Here is a 14,717-nt window from a genome sequence, read left to right on the forward strand (position 1 = left end):
CACCGTTTCTCATAGTGTTCATTTCACTTTAAGAGGTTTCCTTTTTGGTGCTCACTTATTTGTCACCTATCAAAGAGAACAAGTGGTATTTGTCCCTTTGGGATTGGCTTATTTCACTCAACATAATGTTTTCCAAATTCCTAACAGGGATCACTTTTCAGTTAAAATTTAAACACCTAAGAATAATTGTGTGTTAATTACAGAGTTCAACCAATAGTACTAGAACAAAACAAAATACTAAAATGGATAAAGTATTACATTGTACATCAACCGTCAGCACAAGAGCTAATCAAGTCACTGTTTCTCATAGTGTCCATTTCACTTCAACAAGTTTCCCCTTTGGTGCTCAGTTAGTTGTCGCCGATCAGGGAGAACATATGATATTTGTCCCTTTGGGTCTGGCATAATTCACTCAGCATAATGTTTTCCAGATTCCTCCATCTTGTTGCAAATGACTGGGTTTCGTTGTTTTTGACTGCTGTATAGTATTCTATAGAGTACATGCCCCGTAATTTCTTTATCCAGTCTACCGTTGATGGGCATGTAGGTTGGTTCCAGGTCTTGGCTATTGTGAATTGAGCTGCAATAAACATTAATGTGCAGACAGCTTTTTTGTTTGCCAATTTAATTTCCTTTGGGTAAATTCCAAGGAGTGGGATGGCTGGGTTGAATGGTAGGGTTATATTCAGGTTTCTGAGGAATCTCCGGACTGACTTGCATAGTGGCTTAACCAGTTTGCATTCCCACCAACAGTGGGTTAGTGTCCCTTTTTCCCCACATCCTCTCCAGCATCTGTTGTTGGTAGATTTCTGAATGTGAGCCATTCTAACTGAAGTGAGGTGGAACCTCATTGTGGTTTTGATTTGCATTTCCCTGATGGCTAGTGATCCTGATAATTTTTTCATGTGTCTGTTGGCCCATTGGATTTCCTCTTTTGAAAAATGTCTATTGAGGTCCTTGGCCCATCTCTTAAGTGGGTTGTTTGTTTTGATCTTGTGGAGTTTCTTGATTTCTTTGTAGATTCTGGTTATCAACCCTTTATCTGTTGCATAGTTTGCAAATATATTTTCCCATTCTGTCAGTTGTCTCTTCACTTTCCTGACTGTTTCTTTTGCAGTACAGAAACTTCTCAATTTGATGCAATGCCAAATGTTAATTTTGGCTTTGACTGCCTGTGCTTCTGGGGTCTTTTCCAAGAAGTCTTTGCTAGTACCTATATCTTGCAGGGTTTTTCCAATGCTCTCTAATAATTTGATAGTGTCAGGTCGTAGATTTAAGTCTTTAATCCATGTTGAGTGAATTTTTGTGTAAGGTGAAAGGTAGGGGTCTTGCTTCATGATTCTGCACGTGGAAATCCAATTTTCCCAGCAGCATTTATTGAATAGACTGTCCTTACTCCAGGGATTGGTTTTGGATCCTTGATCAAATATGAGTTGGCTGTAGATGTTTGAATTGATTTCTGGTGTTTCAATTCTGTTCCATTGGTCTATCCATCTGTTTCTGTACCAGTACCATGCTGTTTTGATTACAATTGCCCTGTAGTATGTCCTGAAATATGGTATTGAGATGCCTCCAGCTTTGTTTTTGTTGTACAAGATTGCTTTAGCTATTCAAGGTCTCCTGTGTCTCCATATAAATTTCAGCACCGTTTTTTCCAGATCTGAGAAGAAGGTCTTCGGTATCTTGATTGGGATTGCATTGAATCTATAAATTGCTTTTGGGAGAATGGACATTTTCATGATATTGATTCTTCCAAACCATGAGCATGGAAGATTTTTCCATTTCTTGGTATCCTCTTCTATTTCTTTCTTTAAGGTTTTGTAATTTTCATCGTAGAGATCTTTAACGTCCTTGGTTAAGTTTATTCCAAGGTATTTGATTGTTTTTGTGGCTATTGTGAATGGGATTGATCTTAGAAGTTCTTCCTCAGCCATGGCATTGTCTGTGTATACAAAGGCTGTTGATTTTTGTGCATTGATTTTATACCCTGCTACTTTGCCAAACTCTTCTATGAGTTCCATAGTCTCTTAGTAGAGTTCTTTGGGTCCCCTAAATAAAGAATCATGTCATCTGCAAAGAGGGATAGTTTGAGTTCTTCCTTCCCAATTTGTATCCCTTTAATTTCTTTTTCTTGCCTAACAGCTCTGGCTAGAACTTCCAGAACTATATTGAATAGCAGTGGTGAGAGTGGGCATCCCTGTCTGGTACCAGATCTCAGTGGAAATGCTTCCAACTTTTCCCCATTCAATAGGATGTTGGTCGTGGGTTTTTCATAGATTGCTTTGATTGTATTGAGGAATGTTCCTTCCAAACCCAGTTTGCTTAGAGTTTTCATCATGAACGGGTGTTGAATTTTATCGAATGCTTTCTCTGCATCTATTGAGATAATCATATGGTTTTTCTTCTGCAGTCTGTTAATGTGGTGTATCACAGTGATTGTTTTGTGCACATTAAACCATCCCTGCATACCAGGGATAAATCCCATTTGGTCTGGGTGAATGATCTTTCTAATGTGTTGTTGCATTCTATTGGCGAGAATTTTATTGAGGATTTTTGCATCTATGTTCATCAGGGATATTGGTCTGTAATTCTCTTTCAATGCTGCATCTTTTTCCGGCTTAGGAATTAAGGTGATGCTGGCTTCATAGAAAGAATTTGGGAGGACTCCCTCTTTTTCGATTGTTCTGAATAGTTTGAGAAGAATTGGAGTCAGTTCTTCTTTAAATGTCTGGTAGAATTCAGCAGTGAATCCATCTGGTCCTGGGCTTTTCTTTGTTGGGAGGGCTGTGGGGAGCAACTCGGACTAGACTAAGTTACTGGAATTAAGACTTATTCTATGCATCTGCTCTCCCACAATATGGCGCTGGGAGAGGAGGCAACAGCTTCTACCCAGCTGCCTCCAGTTCGACCAATAACCTGCAGGAGCTGATCCTGCTCCTGATTGGAGGAGAGCAGCGTACTCAGCGTGTGGGTAGCAGAGTTGGGATTGGTGGAAGAGGACTATAAAGGAGGAGAGAGACAACATGCACGAGGAACATCTAAGGGGAACATCCGGATAACATCTGAGCAGCCCCCGAGATAGCCGGCAGGCGGTGTGCCACTCCCCCATGGAAGTGGGGAAAGTGGCAGGGGGAGCCGCCCTTCCACGAGGTGGAAGGGTTGGCAGCCAACACAGGAAGGACCAGCAGCAAACCCGGGAAGGGCCGAGCAGACAAAAGAACAGCGCAGGGTCTAGTGTCGTTCCTCCGTGAAGAGGGGGAGCGACAGAGGGCCTTTATTACTGTTTCAATTTCTGTCTCAGTTATGGATCTGTTTAGGTTTTTGATGTCTTCCTGGTTCAATTTAGGTAGGTTGCATGTGTCCAGGAATCTATCCATTTCTCATAGGTTTCCCTGTTTGCTGGCATACAAGTCCTTGTAGTAATTTCTGATGATTCTTTTTATTTCTGTGGTGTCTGTTGTTACATTTCCTTTTTCATCTCTGATTTTATTGATTTGGGTCTTTTCTCTTCTTTTTTTTAGTTAGTTGGGCCAATGGGGTGTCAATTTTGTTTATTTTTTCAAAAAACCAGCTCCTCGTTTGGCTGATTTTTTGTACTGTTTTTTTTTTTTTTATTCAATCCTGTTGATTTCTTCTCTGATTTTAATTATTTCTCTTCTCCTACTAGATTTGGGTCTGGTTTGCTGTAGGTTTTCTAGATCCTTGAGGTGAATTGAAAGCTCATCTATTTGGTGCCTTTCCAATTTCTTGATGTAGGCACCTATTGATATAAACTTTCCTCTTAACACTGCTTTTGCTGCATCCCATAAGTTTTGGTATGTTGTGCTGTTATCCTCATTTACTTCCAGAAAATTTTTGATTTCTCTTTTAATTTCTTCTATGACCCAGTGTTCATTCAGGAGCATGTTGTTCAATCTCCATGTGTTTGCATATGCTCTGGGGATTCCTGAGTTGCTAATTTCCAACTTCATTCCTTTATGGTCTGAGAAGCTGCATGGTATGATTCTAATTCTTTTGAATTTGCTGAGACTTGCTTTATGGCCTAGTATGTGGTCAATCCTAGAGAAGGTTCCATGTACTGCTGAGAAGAATGTAAAATCTTTAGCTGTAGGATTGAAAGTTCTGTAGGTATCTGTTAGACCCATTTGGGCTATAGTGTCGTTTAAATCTACTGTTTCCTTGTTGATCTTCTGTCCTATTGATCTGTCTATTTCTGAGAGTGGAGTATTGAAGTCCCCCAGTACTATTGTATTGGGGTCTAAGTCTCCCTTTAAGTCCCTTAACAAATGTTTTAGATAAACCGGTGCCCTGTAGTTAGGTGCATATACATTGATAATTGTTATATCTTCTTGTTGTATTGATCCCTTAATCATTATATAGTGTCCCTCTTTGTCTCTCTTAACAGTTTTTGTGGTAAAGTTTATGTTGTCCGATATTAAGATGGCTACACCCGCTCTTTTTTCATTTCTGTTGGCACGGTATATCTTTTTCCAGCCTTTCACTTTCAGTCTGTATGGATCTTTGTTGGAAAGATGTGTTTCTTGTAAGCAGCAAATAGATGGGTTTTGTTCCTTAACCCAATCATCCAATCTGTGTCTTTTAACTGGACAGTTCAGGCCATTAACGTTCAATGTGACTAATGATAAGTGGTAACTTTGCCCTGCCATTTGCCAAAGATAAGTTCTAATATCTGCTTTGAACTTCCTGTGATCTTTTGCTGTGAGGTTTCCTTCCTTTACCTTCTTTCATACTGATGACCATGTTTCTGTGTTTCTGTGTGTAACACATCTTGAAGCATCTGTTGCAGGGCTGGACGAGTGGTGACAAATTCTTTCCATTTATGTTTGCTATGAAAGGTCTTTATTTCACCTTCATTCACAAATGATAGCTTTGCAGGATATAATATTCTGGGCTGGCAGTTTTTCTCTCTTAGTACCTGGGCTATATCTCGCCATTCCCTCCTAGCTTGTAAGGTTTCTGATGATAAGTCAGCTGTGAGTCTGATTGGAGATCCTCTGAGAGTAATCTGACGTTTCTCTCTTGCACATTTTAGGATCTTTTCTTTATGTTTCACTGTGGAGAGTTTAATTACAACGTGTCGTGTGAGGATCTCTTTTGGTCGTGTTTATTAGGGGTTCTGTGAGCTTCCTGTACTAGGATGTCTCTGTCCTTCTCCAATTTTCTGCTAATATCTCACTAAAAAGGCCTTCTAATCCTTTCTCCCTCTCCATGCCTTCAGGAACTCCTAGAACCCGAATGTTGGGTTTTTTTAATAGTATCCTGAAGATTCCCGACAATATGTTTTAGATTTCTAATTTCCTCTTCTTTTCTTTGGTTTGACTGTCTCCTTTCCTGTTCTCTGTCTTCTAAGTCCGATATTCTCTCTTCTGCTTCACCCATTCTGTTTGTAAGGCTCTCTATTGTGTTTTTCATTTGATCTATTGAATTCTTCACTTCATTATGATTTATCGTCACTATCACAGTTTCCTGTTGTACTAGTTGTTTTGATTCATTTTGATTCCTCCTTAATATTTCATTTTCACGAGAGAGATTTTCTATCTTGTCCATTAAGGATTTCTGTAGTTCAAGCATTTGTTTTTGAGAACTTCTTAATGTTCTTATCAATTTTTTGAGATCTGCTTCTTGCATTTCTTCTATCTCATCATCTTCATAATCTTGAATTGGGGTGTCTTTTTCATTTTGGGGCGTCATGGTGACTTCCTTGTTTTTATTACCTCGGTTTTTGCGTTTGTTATTTGGCATATTGGAGATATTTGGTTTCTTCACTGTGGTGCTTTTTCTTGTTATACTATGACTCTAGATTAAGTGGACTGTCTATTTTTGATGGAGCCTTAGAGGCTTGAGATGGGTGTGGCCTGGGAGCTCTGTTTGGTGTGCCAAAGGTGACACTCCCAGGTTAGGCATGGTAAATCTCTCTCTCTCTCTCTTTTTTTTTTTTTTTTTGATTCAAAAGGGAAGTTATTCTGCACAGCTGAACGAAGTTGGAGGTAGTTAGCAGGCAAATGATATACCCACAGGAGCCAGAGATCAGAAGCTCTTTCCCAAGGACCACACAGGGAATCTGTTCTGCCCTCAGAGTGGGCTCAAATTCTCCTTCAGTCTCCCACTGGATTGCCAAAGTTACGGAATTGTAGCGTCTCTGGAGAGTACTCACGTGAATTCCGTGAGTTCTCTCCCTCACCGTCTCTTTTTTCACAGTCTCAGTTCAGTAGCACCACAAATTTACTAGGTCCTAATCTCCTGTTAATTCGCCCCGCCCAGAGTCAGGTTTTTCTGCTAGGCTCAGGGCCGGTGCAGACCTGAGGTCGCTCTGCTTATGACGTATGTCCAAGATGGTGCCTGCTCTTTGTCTTGCTCACCCTTGAGAGGTGAGCGGAGAGAGAGAAACCCGTGTCCGTACCAGTCACTTTTTTTTTCTCTCTCTCTCTCTTCCAGTTAGCCTGGTGAACTTTTCCCCCCCGGGGGTCGTTCCCTCTAGTCTCCTCTCTCCGCTTGCTTGCTGGTGTCTCCGGCTATTGAGGTTCGGCTCACCTCGCGTTCCAGCGCTGGTGTGTTGAGTCTGCCGCTGGTGTCCCGAACTGTGGGCTCCCACGCTCTCCACGCAGGTCCACTGTGAATCACGCGTTCCGGAAGAGTTTCTTCTGCTGTTTCCTCCCCTACTCTTCCTTGAACCTGCAGTATCTCCACTTTTATTAAACTGTCTCTCCCCGGACTATCCTATGCTCCCTTCCTATTCCGCCATCTTGCCTCCGAAAATACAGTTCTTCTTAAAAATAGTTCTTCTTAACCTTGAGTCTTATCTGATGGGCCTGATTTCTACAAGGAGCCTGCATGGCAAGAGCCTTAGCAAAGATGTTTTTAAGCTAGAGAGTGCCAGCCTTGGTTACCACCTAGGTTGGTAACAAGGCAGGTGAATTCACAAAGAAGCAGAGTAAGGGAATAAAACTCTCTTGAGTAAACCTCCTCTTTAGTATGAACTACATAGGAGAGATAAGACAGAAGTGACCCAAAAGAGGGAACTTGAGAAGGAAGATAGGGGATACTGGAGACAGGCTGAGACTTGTCTACACAAGGTCAGGCCACATGGAGACTCAATGGGAGTCTAGATAAGCTAGCAGTCTGCAAATGGGATAATTAAACGTTAATCTGACTTTCCTTTTTCAGACAAATTTTCTTCACTCTTCAGATGTATTACAGACAAAATTAGTTTTTCTTTTCTTTTTTTAAAATTTGTTTTGTTCACTTGAAAAGCAGAAGGCCGAGAGAGAAAGGGAGACAGAGAGAAGAAGATCTTCCATCTGCTGGTTCACTCCCCAGTGGCTACAACAACTAGGGTTGGGTCAGGACAAAGCCAGAAGCCTGGGAACTCCATCCTGGTCCCAGATAGGTGGCAGGGCTACAAGTACTTGGGCAATCTTATGCCTCCTAGGTATATTTGCAGGGAGCTGGTCAGAAGCAGAGCAGATAGGACCTGATACAGTACTCTGATATGGGGTGCCAGTGGCTTAACCCCCCACTGTGCACAATGCAGACCCTTCATTTTTTTCTTCTCTTTTTCCTTTCCTTTTCTTTTCTTTACCTTTCTCTTTTCTTTTCTTTTCTTTACCTTTCTCTTTTCTTTTCTTTTCTTTCTTTATGAGTTAGAGAGAGGGAGTCCTTCCATCTACTGGTTCACTCCCTGGGTGGCCACAACAGCTAGGGGTGATCCAGGGTGAGGCCAAGAATCTGGAGCTCCCTCTGAGTCTTTCACATGGGTAGCCGGGAGCCAAGCACTTGTTTATTCTCTAATTTTAATTATTTCTTTTCTCCTGCTAGTTTCCAATTTGGTTTGCTGTTGTTTTTCTAGGTCCTTGAGATGCACTGATAGCTCATTCATTTGGTGCTTTTCCAATTTATTGATGTAGGACCAATTGCTATAAATTTTCCTCTTAACACTGTTTTTGCTATATCCTCTAAGTTTTGATACGTTGTATTGTCATCTTCATTTGCTTTCAGAAATTTTTTTTTCTCTTTTGATTTCTTTAACAATCCACTGTTCATTCAGGGGCATGTAGTTCAGTCTCCACGTGTTTGCATATGTTCTAGAGATTTCTGAGTTATTGATTACCAACTTCATTCCACTGTGGTCAGAGAAGATGCATGGTATGATTTCAGTTATCTTGAATTTTCTGAGACTTGCTTTATGGCCTAGCATTTGGTCAATCCTAGAGAAAGTTCCATGCACTGGTGAGAAGAATCTCTATTCTCTGTGTGTAGGATGCAAAGTTCTGTAGGTATCTGTTAGGTCCATTTGGTCTATAATGTCGATTAACTCTGTTGTTTCCTTGCTGATTTTCCGTCTGGTTGATCTGTCCATTGCTCAAAGTGGGGTTTGAAGTCTCTCATTACTATTGTATTTGAGTCTATGTCTCCCTTTAAATCCATTAACATTTATTTTAAATGGCCAGGTGCCCTGTGGTTAGGTGCATATACATTTATAATAATCATGTCTTCCTGTTGAATTGATCCCTTAATCATTACCTAGTGCCCTTCTGTGTCTCTTTTAACAGTTTTTGTGTTACAGTCTATTTTGTCTGATATATTTTTAAAAATATTTATTTATTTATTTATTTATTTGAAAGAGTTACACAGTGAGAGGAGAGGCAGAGAGAAACAGAAGTCTTCCATCTGATGGTTCACTCCCCAGTTGGCCACAATGGCCAGAGTTGTGCAGATCTGTGGGGAGCAACTCGGACTAGACTAAGTTACTGGAATTAAGACTTATTCTATGCATCTGCTCTCCCACAATATGGCGCTGGGAGAGGAGGCAACAGCTTCTACCCAGCTGCCTCTCACCAACTTGACAAGCTGCAGGAGCTTCTCCTGATTGGAGGAGAGCAGCGTACTCGGCGTGTGGGTAGCAGAGTTGGGATTGGTGGAAGAGGACTATAAAGGAGGAGAGAGACAACATGCACGAGGAACATCTAAGGGGAACATCTAAGAGGAACACCTGTGCAGCCCCCGAGAGAGCCGGCCGGCGGTGTGCCGCTCCCCCGCGGAAGTGGGGAATGTGGCAGGGGAAACCGCCCTTCCACGGAGGTGGAAGGGTCGGTAGCCAACCCGGGAAGAACCAGCAGCAAACCCGGGAAGGGCCGAGCAGACAAAAGAACAGCGCAGGGTCCTGTGTCGTTCCTCCACGAAGAGGGGGAGCGACATAATGGTGCCGTGACTCGGATAGGAAGCCTAGGCAGGGCTTAGTGTCATTCCTCCATGAAGAGGGGGAGCGACACAGATCCAAAGCCAGGAGCCAGGAGCTTCCTCCAGTTCTCCCATGTGGGTGTAGGGGCACAAGGGCTTGGGCCATCTTCTACTGCTTTCCCAGGCCATAGCAGAGAGCTGGATGGGAAGTGGAGCAGCCGGGACTATAACTAGCAGCCATATGGGATGCTGGCGCTTCAGGCCAGAGCGTTGACCAGCTGCGCCACAGTGCCGGCCCCTATTTTGTCTATATTAGGATGGCTGCATCAGCTCTTTTTCTGTTTCAGTTGTCATGGAATCCATCCTTTCACTTTTTAAGATTTATTTATTTCTTTTGAAAGGCAGAAACAGAAAGGCAGAGGCATAGAGATAAAGAGAGAGAGAAAGTCTTCCATCCACTGCTTCATTCCCCAAATGGTTGCAATGACTGTAGCTGGGCTGATCCAAAGCCAGAAGCCAGGAGCTTCTTCCCAGTCTCCCATGTGGATGCAGGGGCCTAAGGACATGTGCCATCTTCTACTGCTTTCCCAGGCCATAGCAGGGAGCTGGATGGAAAGTGGAGCAGCCAGCACTTGAATTGGTGCCCCTATGGGATGCCAGCACTGCAGATGGTGGCTTTACGCACTACACCACAGCGCCGGCCTCTCTATCCTTTCACTTTCAGTATGCAAGTATCTTTCTTGCTGAGATATGTTTCTTGTATCTAAAAGGCTGCTCCTTATTTGGACTGTAGGACTCTTGGGACGTCATTTTTGCACATCGTGCCCGGCATGCATTCCTGTGGTATGAGTTGTCCTCTCCTTGTCTATTACTGAATGGCCAGATCAAGGTCTGGGACAATTGAGGGTCCCAGACTGTCTGCTCCTAACCCTAACCCTAACCCTAACCCTAACCCTAACCCTAACCCTAACCCTAACATGAGGGCCCTTCTTGTGACCTGTGTGGGGTACTGACAGGTGACTCAGGGGAGCTACTTCTCTGAGGACACAGCATTCCCTGGAGGACTAGAGCCTGGGACACCCACAGCCATTCACATCTGGTGTCAAATGTCACCTGTCAACAGGGAGCCCATGAAGGGCTCAGTCCCACAAACAAGACCACTCCTCTCTGCACAGGCAGAGAGCTCACAGAACAGAGAGCTTCCTGGGCTTTCCAGCGTTACAGCAGTATTGAGGGGGGCAACCAGAAGTGAAAAGAGAGTTGGAGGCAATTTGATTGTTCTGGCATTTGTATGACTCTGAGTCTAGACAAAACCTCAGGCTTTTCCTAGGCTAAGTCTTGTTTTGTGTAAAGACCCCCTTAGGATTTACAGAACACCACCTGATCTTCAGTTTTTGAACTCACAGGGGAGTGGCTTCCATCACAGATCGATCTTGGCCAGACTCTGGCTCTTTCTGGCTGAAGATGACACCTTTTGGCTTCAGGAGGATCCTGAACTGGATAAAGGAGGAGTACAACAACCCTCCGATTTATGTAACAGAGAACGGGGTGTCCCATCGGGGAGACTCGTACCTCAATGACACTACCAGGATCTACTACCTCCGCAGTTACATCAACGAGGCCCTCAAAGGTATGCCAGGCCCACCCCTTTCACTGTTGGAAACATGGCCAGCATCTGCAGGAGGGGAATGTCTACCCCCCACCACCACCATCATAGTAAAGCCTTTCAAATTTGAGCCACGTTCTGAATGTCTTCCTTCCTCTAAGCTCAGCAAGCAAACCCACTTGCCCGACACCCTAAATGTTCGCTCCCGGCCTGAGTCTCCTGCTGTCCTCTCTCCTCCCTGAGGCCTGGTGTTTCTGGACAGCAGCTCCTTCCTGAGGATGGACTGTGAAGAGCCAGGAGGAGCAGGCTGTGCGGTTGTCCACATGTAGGGTCTTCCGTTCCCCAAACCAAACTTTGAGACCCTTGGCCCAGCCCTAACAACTGGAGATGGGACCATGAGAGTAAGGGGACAGAAAGCCATGCTGAGTAACAGAGAGCCTCGCAGCAGGCAAAGGGAATGGCTAGAAAATCTGTCCCAGCAGACATCTTTCATCCACGTCTAGGGCCTTTTTGTGTGTGTGTGTGAGATGGTTGGTCCATCTCCCTCCCTCCCTCCCTCTTTCCTTCTTTCCTTCCTTCCCTTCTTTCTTTCCTCCCTCCCCCTCTCCCTTCATTCCTTCATTTTATCCTCATTTCCTCCTTTCTTCCTTCCTTTCCTCTCTTCTTCTTTGGTTCTTTGTTCAGCTCTTTGATAGCAAACCTCTATCTAGATCTGCCACAAGAGTGGCAAGGGCTCAAGTAACTGGGCCATCCTCCACTGTTTTCCCAAGCAGTAGCAGTAGCAGGAATATGGATCAGAAGCAGAGCAAACAGACTAAACCAGCACTCTGATATAGGATGCCAGTGTCACACGTAGCAGCTCACTGCACCACAACCCTTGTCCCAAGGGTGCTTTACTTTGTACAGGTGGGAGCACTAACATTCTAAGGCACACACCAAGATTGGTAACTTGCAATGCAGAGAGAAGGGAGTATAGATACCCCAAAGGGATTATCTCAATCTACCTGTGTCCTAACTCACACACAGGGCTGAATCTACCTAGAAAAATGCTGGTGGCACCACACACCAGGGAAAGGGCAGGCTACACTTTCCAAGAGCTAAAGCCAAATTTCAGCTCTACTTGGAGTCACACAGTGGGGAGCACTGTGGGCTGAGCTGGCTGTGGGGACCTGGCAGAAGTGTCTTACTGGGATAAGGAAAGGTCAAATCCAGACTCTGTGTTTGTGCAGCTGTGCAGCAGGACAAGGTGGACCTTCGAGGATACACAGTCTGGACACTGGTGGACAACTTTGAGTGGGCCTATGGCTACTCAGATAAGTTTGGTCTGCATTTTGTGAACTACAGTGACCCTTCTCTGCCAAGGATCCCCAGAGAGTCTGCCAAGTTTTATGCCTCCATAGTCCGGTGCAACGGCTTCCCCGACCCTGCAGAGGGACCTCACCCTTGTCTCCTCCAGCCAGAAGGTGAGATGGGGCTCTGGGAGGGACGAAAACCAAAGGATGAGGGGCCAGAGCAAGGGCCTGTCTCTCTGTCCAGCTAATTATGCTCCTCTGCCTCTCCAACCCCTTCATTCATTAGGCCAGGATTTATTTTATTGAATGTTTCAGACACTCCTGGGATGAACAAAGGAAACTTGGGGCTAATGTTATCCCCCAGAACGAAGCCCTGGTGCGGGAAAAGCAGGTCTAGGTTCTTATCCAGCCCTCCCACTGCCTTGCTGTGTGACCTCAGACAAGAAACTAGGCAGGTGCCTCTGGGAAGTCGGAAGGACCCAGCTGAAGAACTGGGAAAGTGCAGGGAGGGCCTGTACAACATGGGGCCAATGTGTGTCGAAGGCTGCGAAAGTATAAATCACTGTACCAGTGCGCAGCGATCCAACTTAGATGATATCCCAACTGCTGATACAGATGTTTAAAATAGAAAACTGCTTAGTTGCAGTCAGAGGCTCTTGCCACACAGAGAAAGGGACAGCATGTTCACCTCAGCAAGGCACTCACCCTCGCTGTGCAGATCTGGGGAATACGTAGCCTCTGGACCCCAGGGACCCAGCCTGGGCCTACTCTAGGGCATGTGGGTGTGATAAATGAGTCAGCACCACAGCACAAACTGCTCTCTCTTGTCCTTCCCTAGACACTGACCCCACCATGAGCCCCGTGAGCCAGGAGGAAGTCCAGTTCCTGGGGCTGTCGCTCGGCTCGACGGAAGCAGAGACGGCTTTGTACGTGCTCTTTTCTCTCATGCTGCTTGGAGTCTGTGGCTTGGCGTTTTTATCATATGCATTGTGCAAGAGCTCCAAACAAAGGAAAAAACTAAGCCAACAGGAACTGAGCCCCGTTTCTTCATTCTGACAAGTCATGCAGGCCTAGTTTCTCTGTTATACCTGTGCCAGCCACCAGACTCCTCAGGTCTTGTATTCTCTTGTTGAGATGACTCGAATCTTGAAGGATTTTGAGTTCTGATTAAACTGGAAATGTTGTAAATTGCCCCTGTACTGTGAGTTCATTCCGGCATCAGAAGACCTCTTGTGGAAATGTGCAGATACTAAACTGGTCTGGTGGTCTTTAAACCACCAAATTGAATTTACCAGGGTGTTGTAAGTTTCAGAATTTTTGAAGGTGGAATCCTGAGTTGAAACCACAGAAATCCTCTCCTAAGAAGGAATCAACTCCACTGTGCAGACAGACTGCACAGTCATTCACCTCCTGCCCTCTCTTCAATTCCCTCCTACCCCCTACTTGGCATTCCCAGAAAATAAAAATGGTACCGCACACTGTGTCCTATCTCCTACGGTTGTGTCTCTGTGAGAAGGTGGGTGCATCAGAAGCTAGGCAGCCACACAAGCCATTTGGGGCTCTTACCAAGCTTCCTACCAGACCAAGGCTTTCTCCCTGCTTTATATTCCCTGGGGTAGATGCAGTTAACATGCAGAGATGGCGTCTGATCCATCCTCAGTTCCCTATCCCAAACCCCACCACTGCCGCCTTTTATGTCATCCCTGGCTCTCCTACCAGAGCACTTTGATTTTACTTACTTGAAAGGCAGAGAATCAGAGGTAAGCTGAGGGAGAACTTTCATCCATTGGTTCACTCCCTAAATGCATGCATCAGCTGGGGCTGGATCAGCTCAAAGCCAGATGCCTAGAACTCAATTCAGGCCTCCCAAGAGGTGGCAGGAACCCAAGTACTTGAGCCATCACCCACAGTCCCCCACGGTGCCCATATGCAGGAAGCTGGAGTAGGAAGCAGAGCTGGGATACAAATCTGGGCACTCTGATACGGGATAGGGCATCTCAAGGGGCATCTTACCCACTGCACCAAATGCTCACCCCATCTATCGCATGACCCTAAGGAGTCCCACGAATAACCTAGGCCCATTTGGCCCATTTTCTTCCTCCTCTCCCAATCTGTGATACTTCTGAACTGCCTGTAGGTCCTCCACTATCCCATATTCCTCTGTGTCTTTGCAAATGTTATGCCTTCTGCCTAGGATGTTCTTCTGAAATTGCCTTCAAGTCTCAGTTGAAATAATGAACTTCCTCCTCTGGAGAGAAAATGGCTTCTTAATTTCGAGTGTTCCAGGCAGAAGCTTCTTCCTCTATCTTGACTGTAAATATCCCCCACTATAACTGAGCCACGTTATACTGGAAGTGCATATTTCTGAGCCATCAGCTTCTTGAGGCTGGGCACTCTGTCTTGTCATTGGGAAGCACATTTTGGAGAGAGCAATGGAAAATATATCTGCTCCTGTAGTTATACTTTCAAAGAACTTATCCAGAGCAGTGGTAGGAGACAAGAAGGATGTAGTCTTTTCAATCCCCTTGAATGTGCTGAGACAGTCTCAGTGTGAAAACACTAAAGAACTATTCTGTTTGGGGTGGTTGTGTGAGGTACCAGTTGACACTGCTTGGGATGCC

The 14,717-nt window shown here is 44.8% G+C and overlaps 1 protein-coding gene across 5 annotated transcripts in view; it reads left to right on the forward strand.

The window, feature by feature from the left end:
• LOC100353264 (lactase/phlorizin hydrolase) overlaps positions 1 to 13,576 on the forward strand; it is a 96,476-nt gene extending 82,900 nt beyond the window's left edge. For all 5 annotated transcript variants that reach the window (XM_070071552.1, XM_070071554.1, XM_070071555.1 and 2 more), the window contains 3 exons: positions 10,605 to 10,828; positions 12,034 to 12,267; positions 12,935 to 13,576. In XM_070071552.1, the coding sequence (XP_069927653.1) occupies positions 10,605 to 10,828; positions 12,034 to 12,267; positions 12,935 to 13,152 (676 nt within the window). In that variant the 3' untranslated portion in view covers positions 13,153 to 13,576. The remainder of the gene's footprint in view (positions 1 to 10,604; positions 10,829 to 12,033; positions 12,268 to 12,934) is intronic.
• Positions 13,577 to 14,717: the final 1,141 nt, after the last annotated feature.

Source organism: Oryctolagus cuniculus, chromosome 3, assembly GCF_964237555.1.
Source record: "Oryctolagus cuniculus chromosome 3, mOryCun1.1, whole genome shotgun sequence".
In the NCBI taxonomy this organism is placed as follows: domain Eukaryota; kingdom Metazoa; phylum Chordata; class Mammalia; order Lagomorpha; family Leporidae; genus Oryctolagus; species Oryctolagus cuniculus.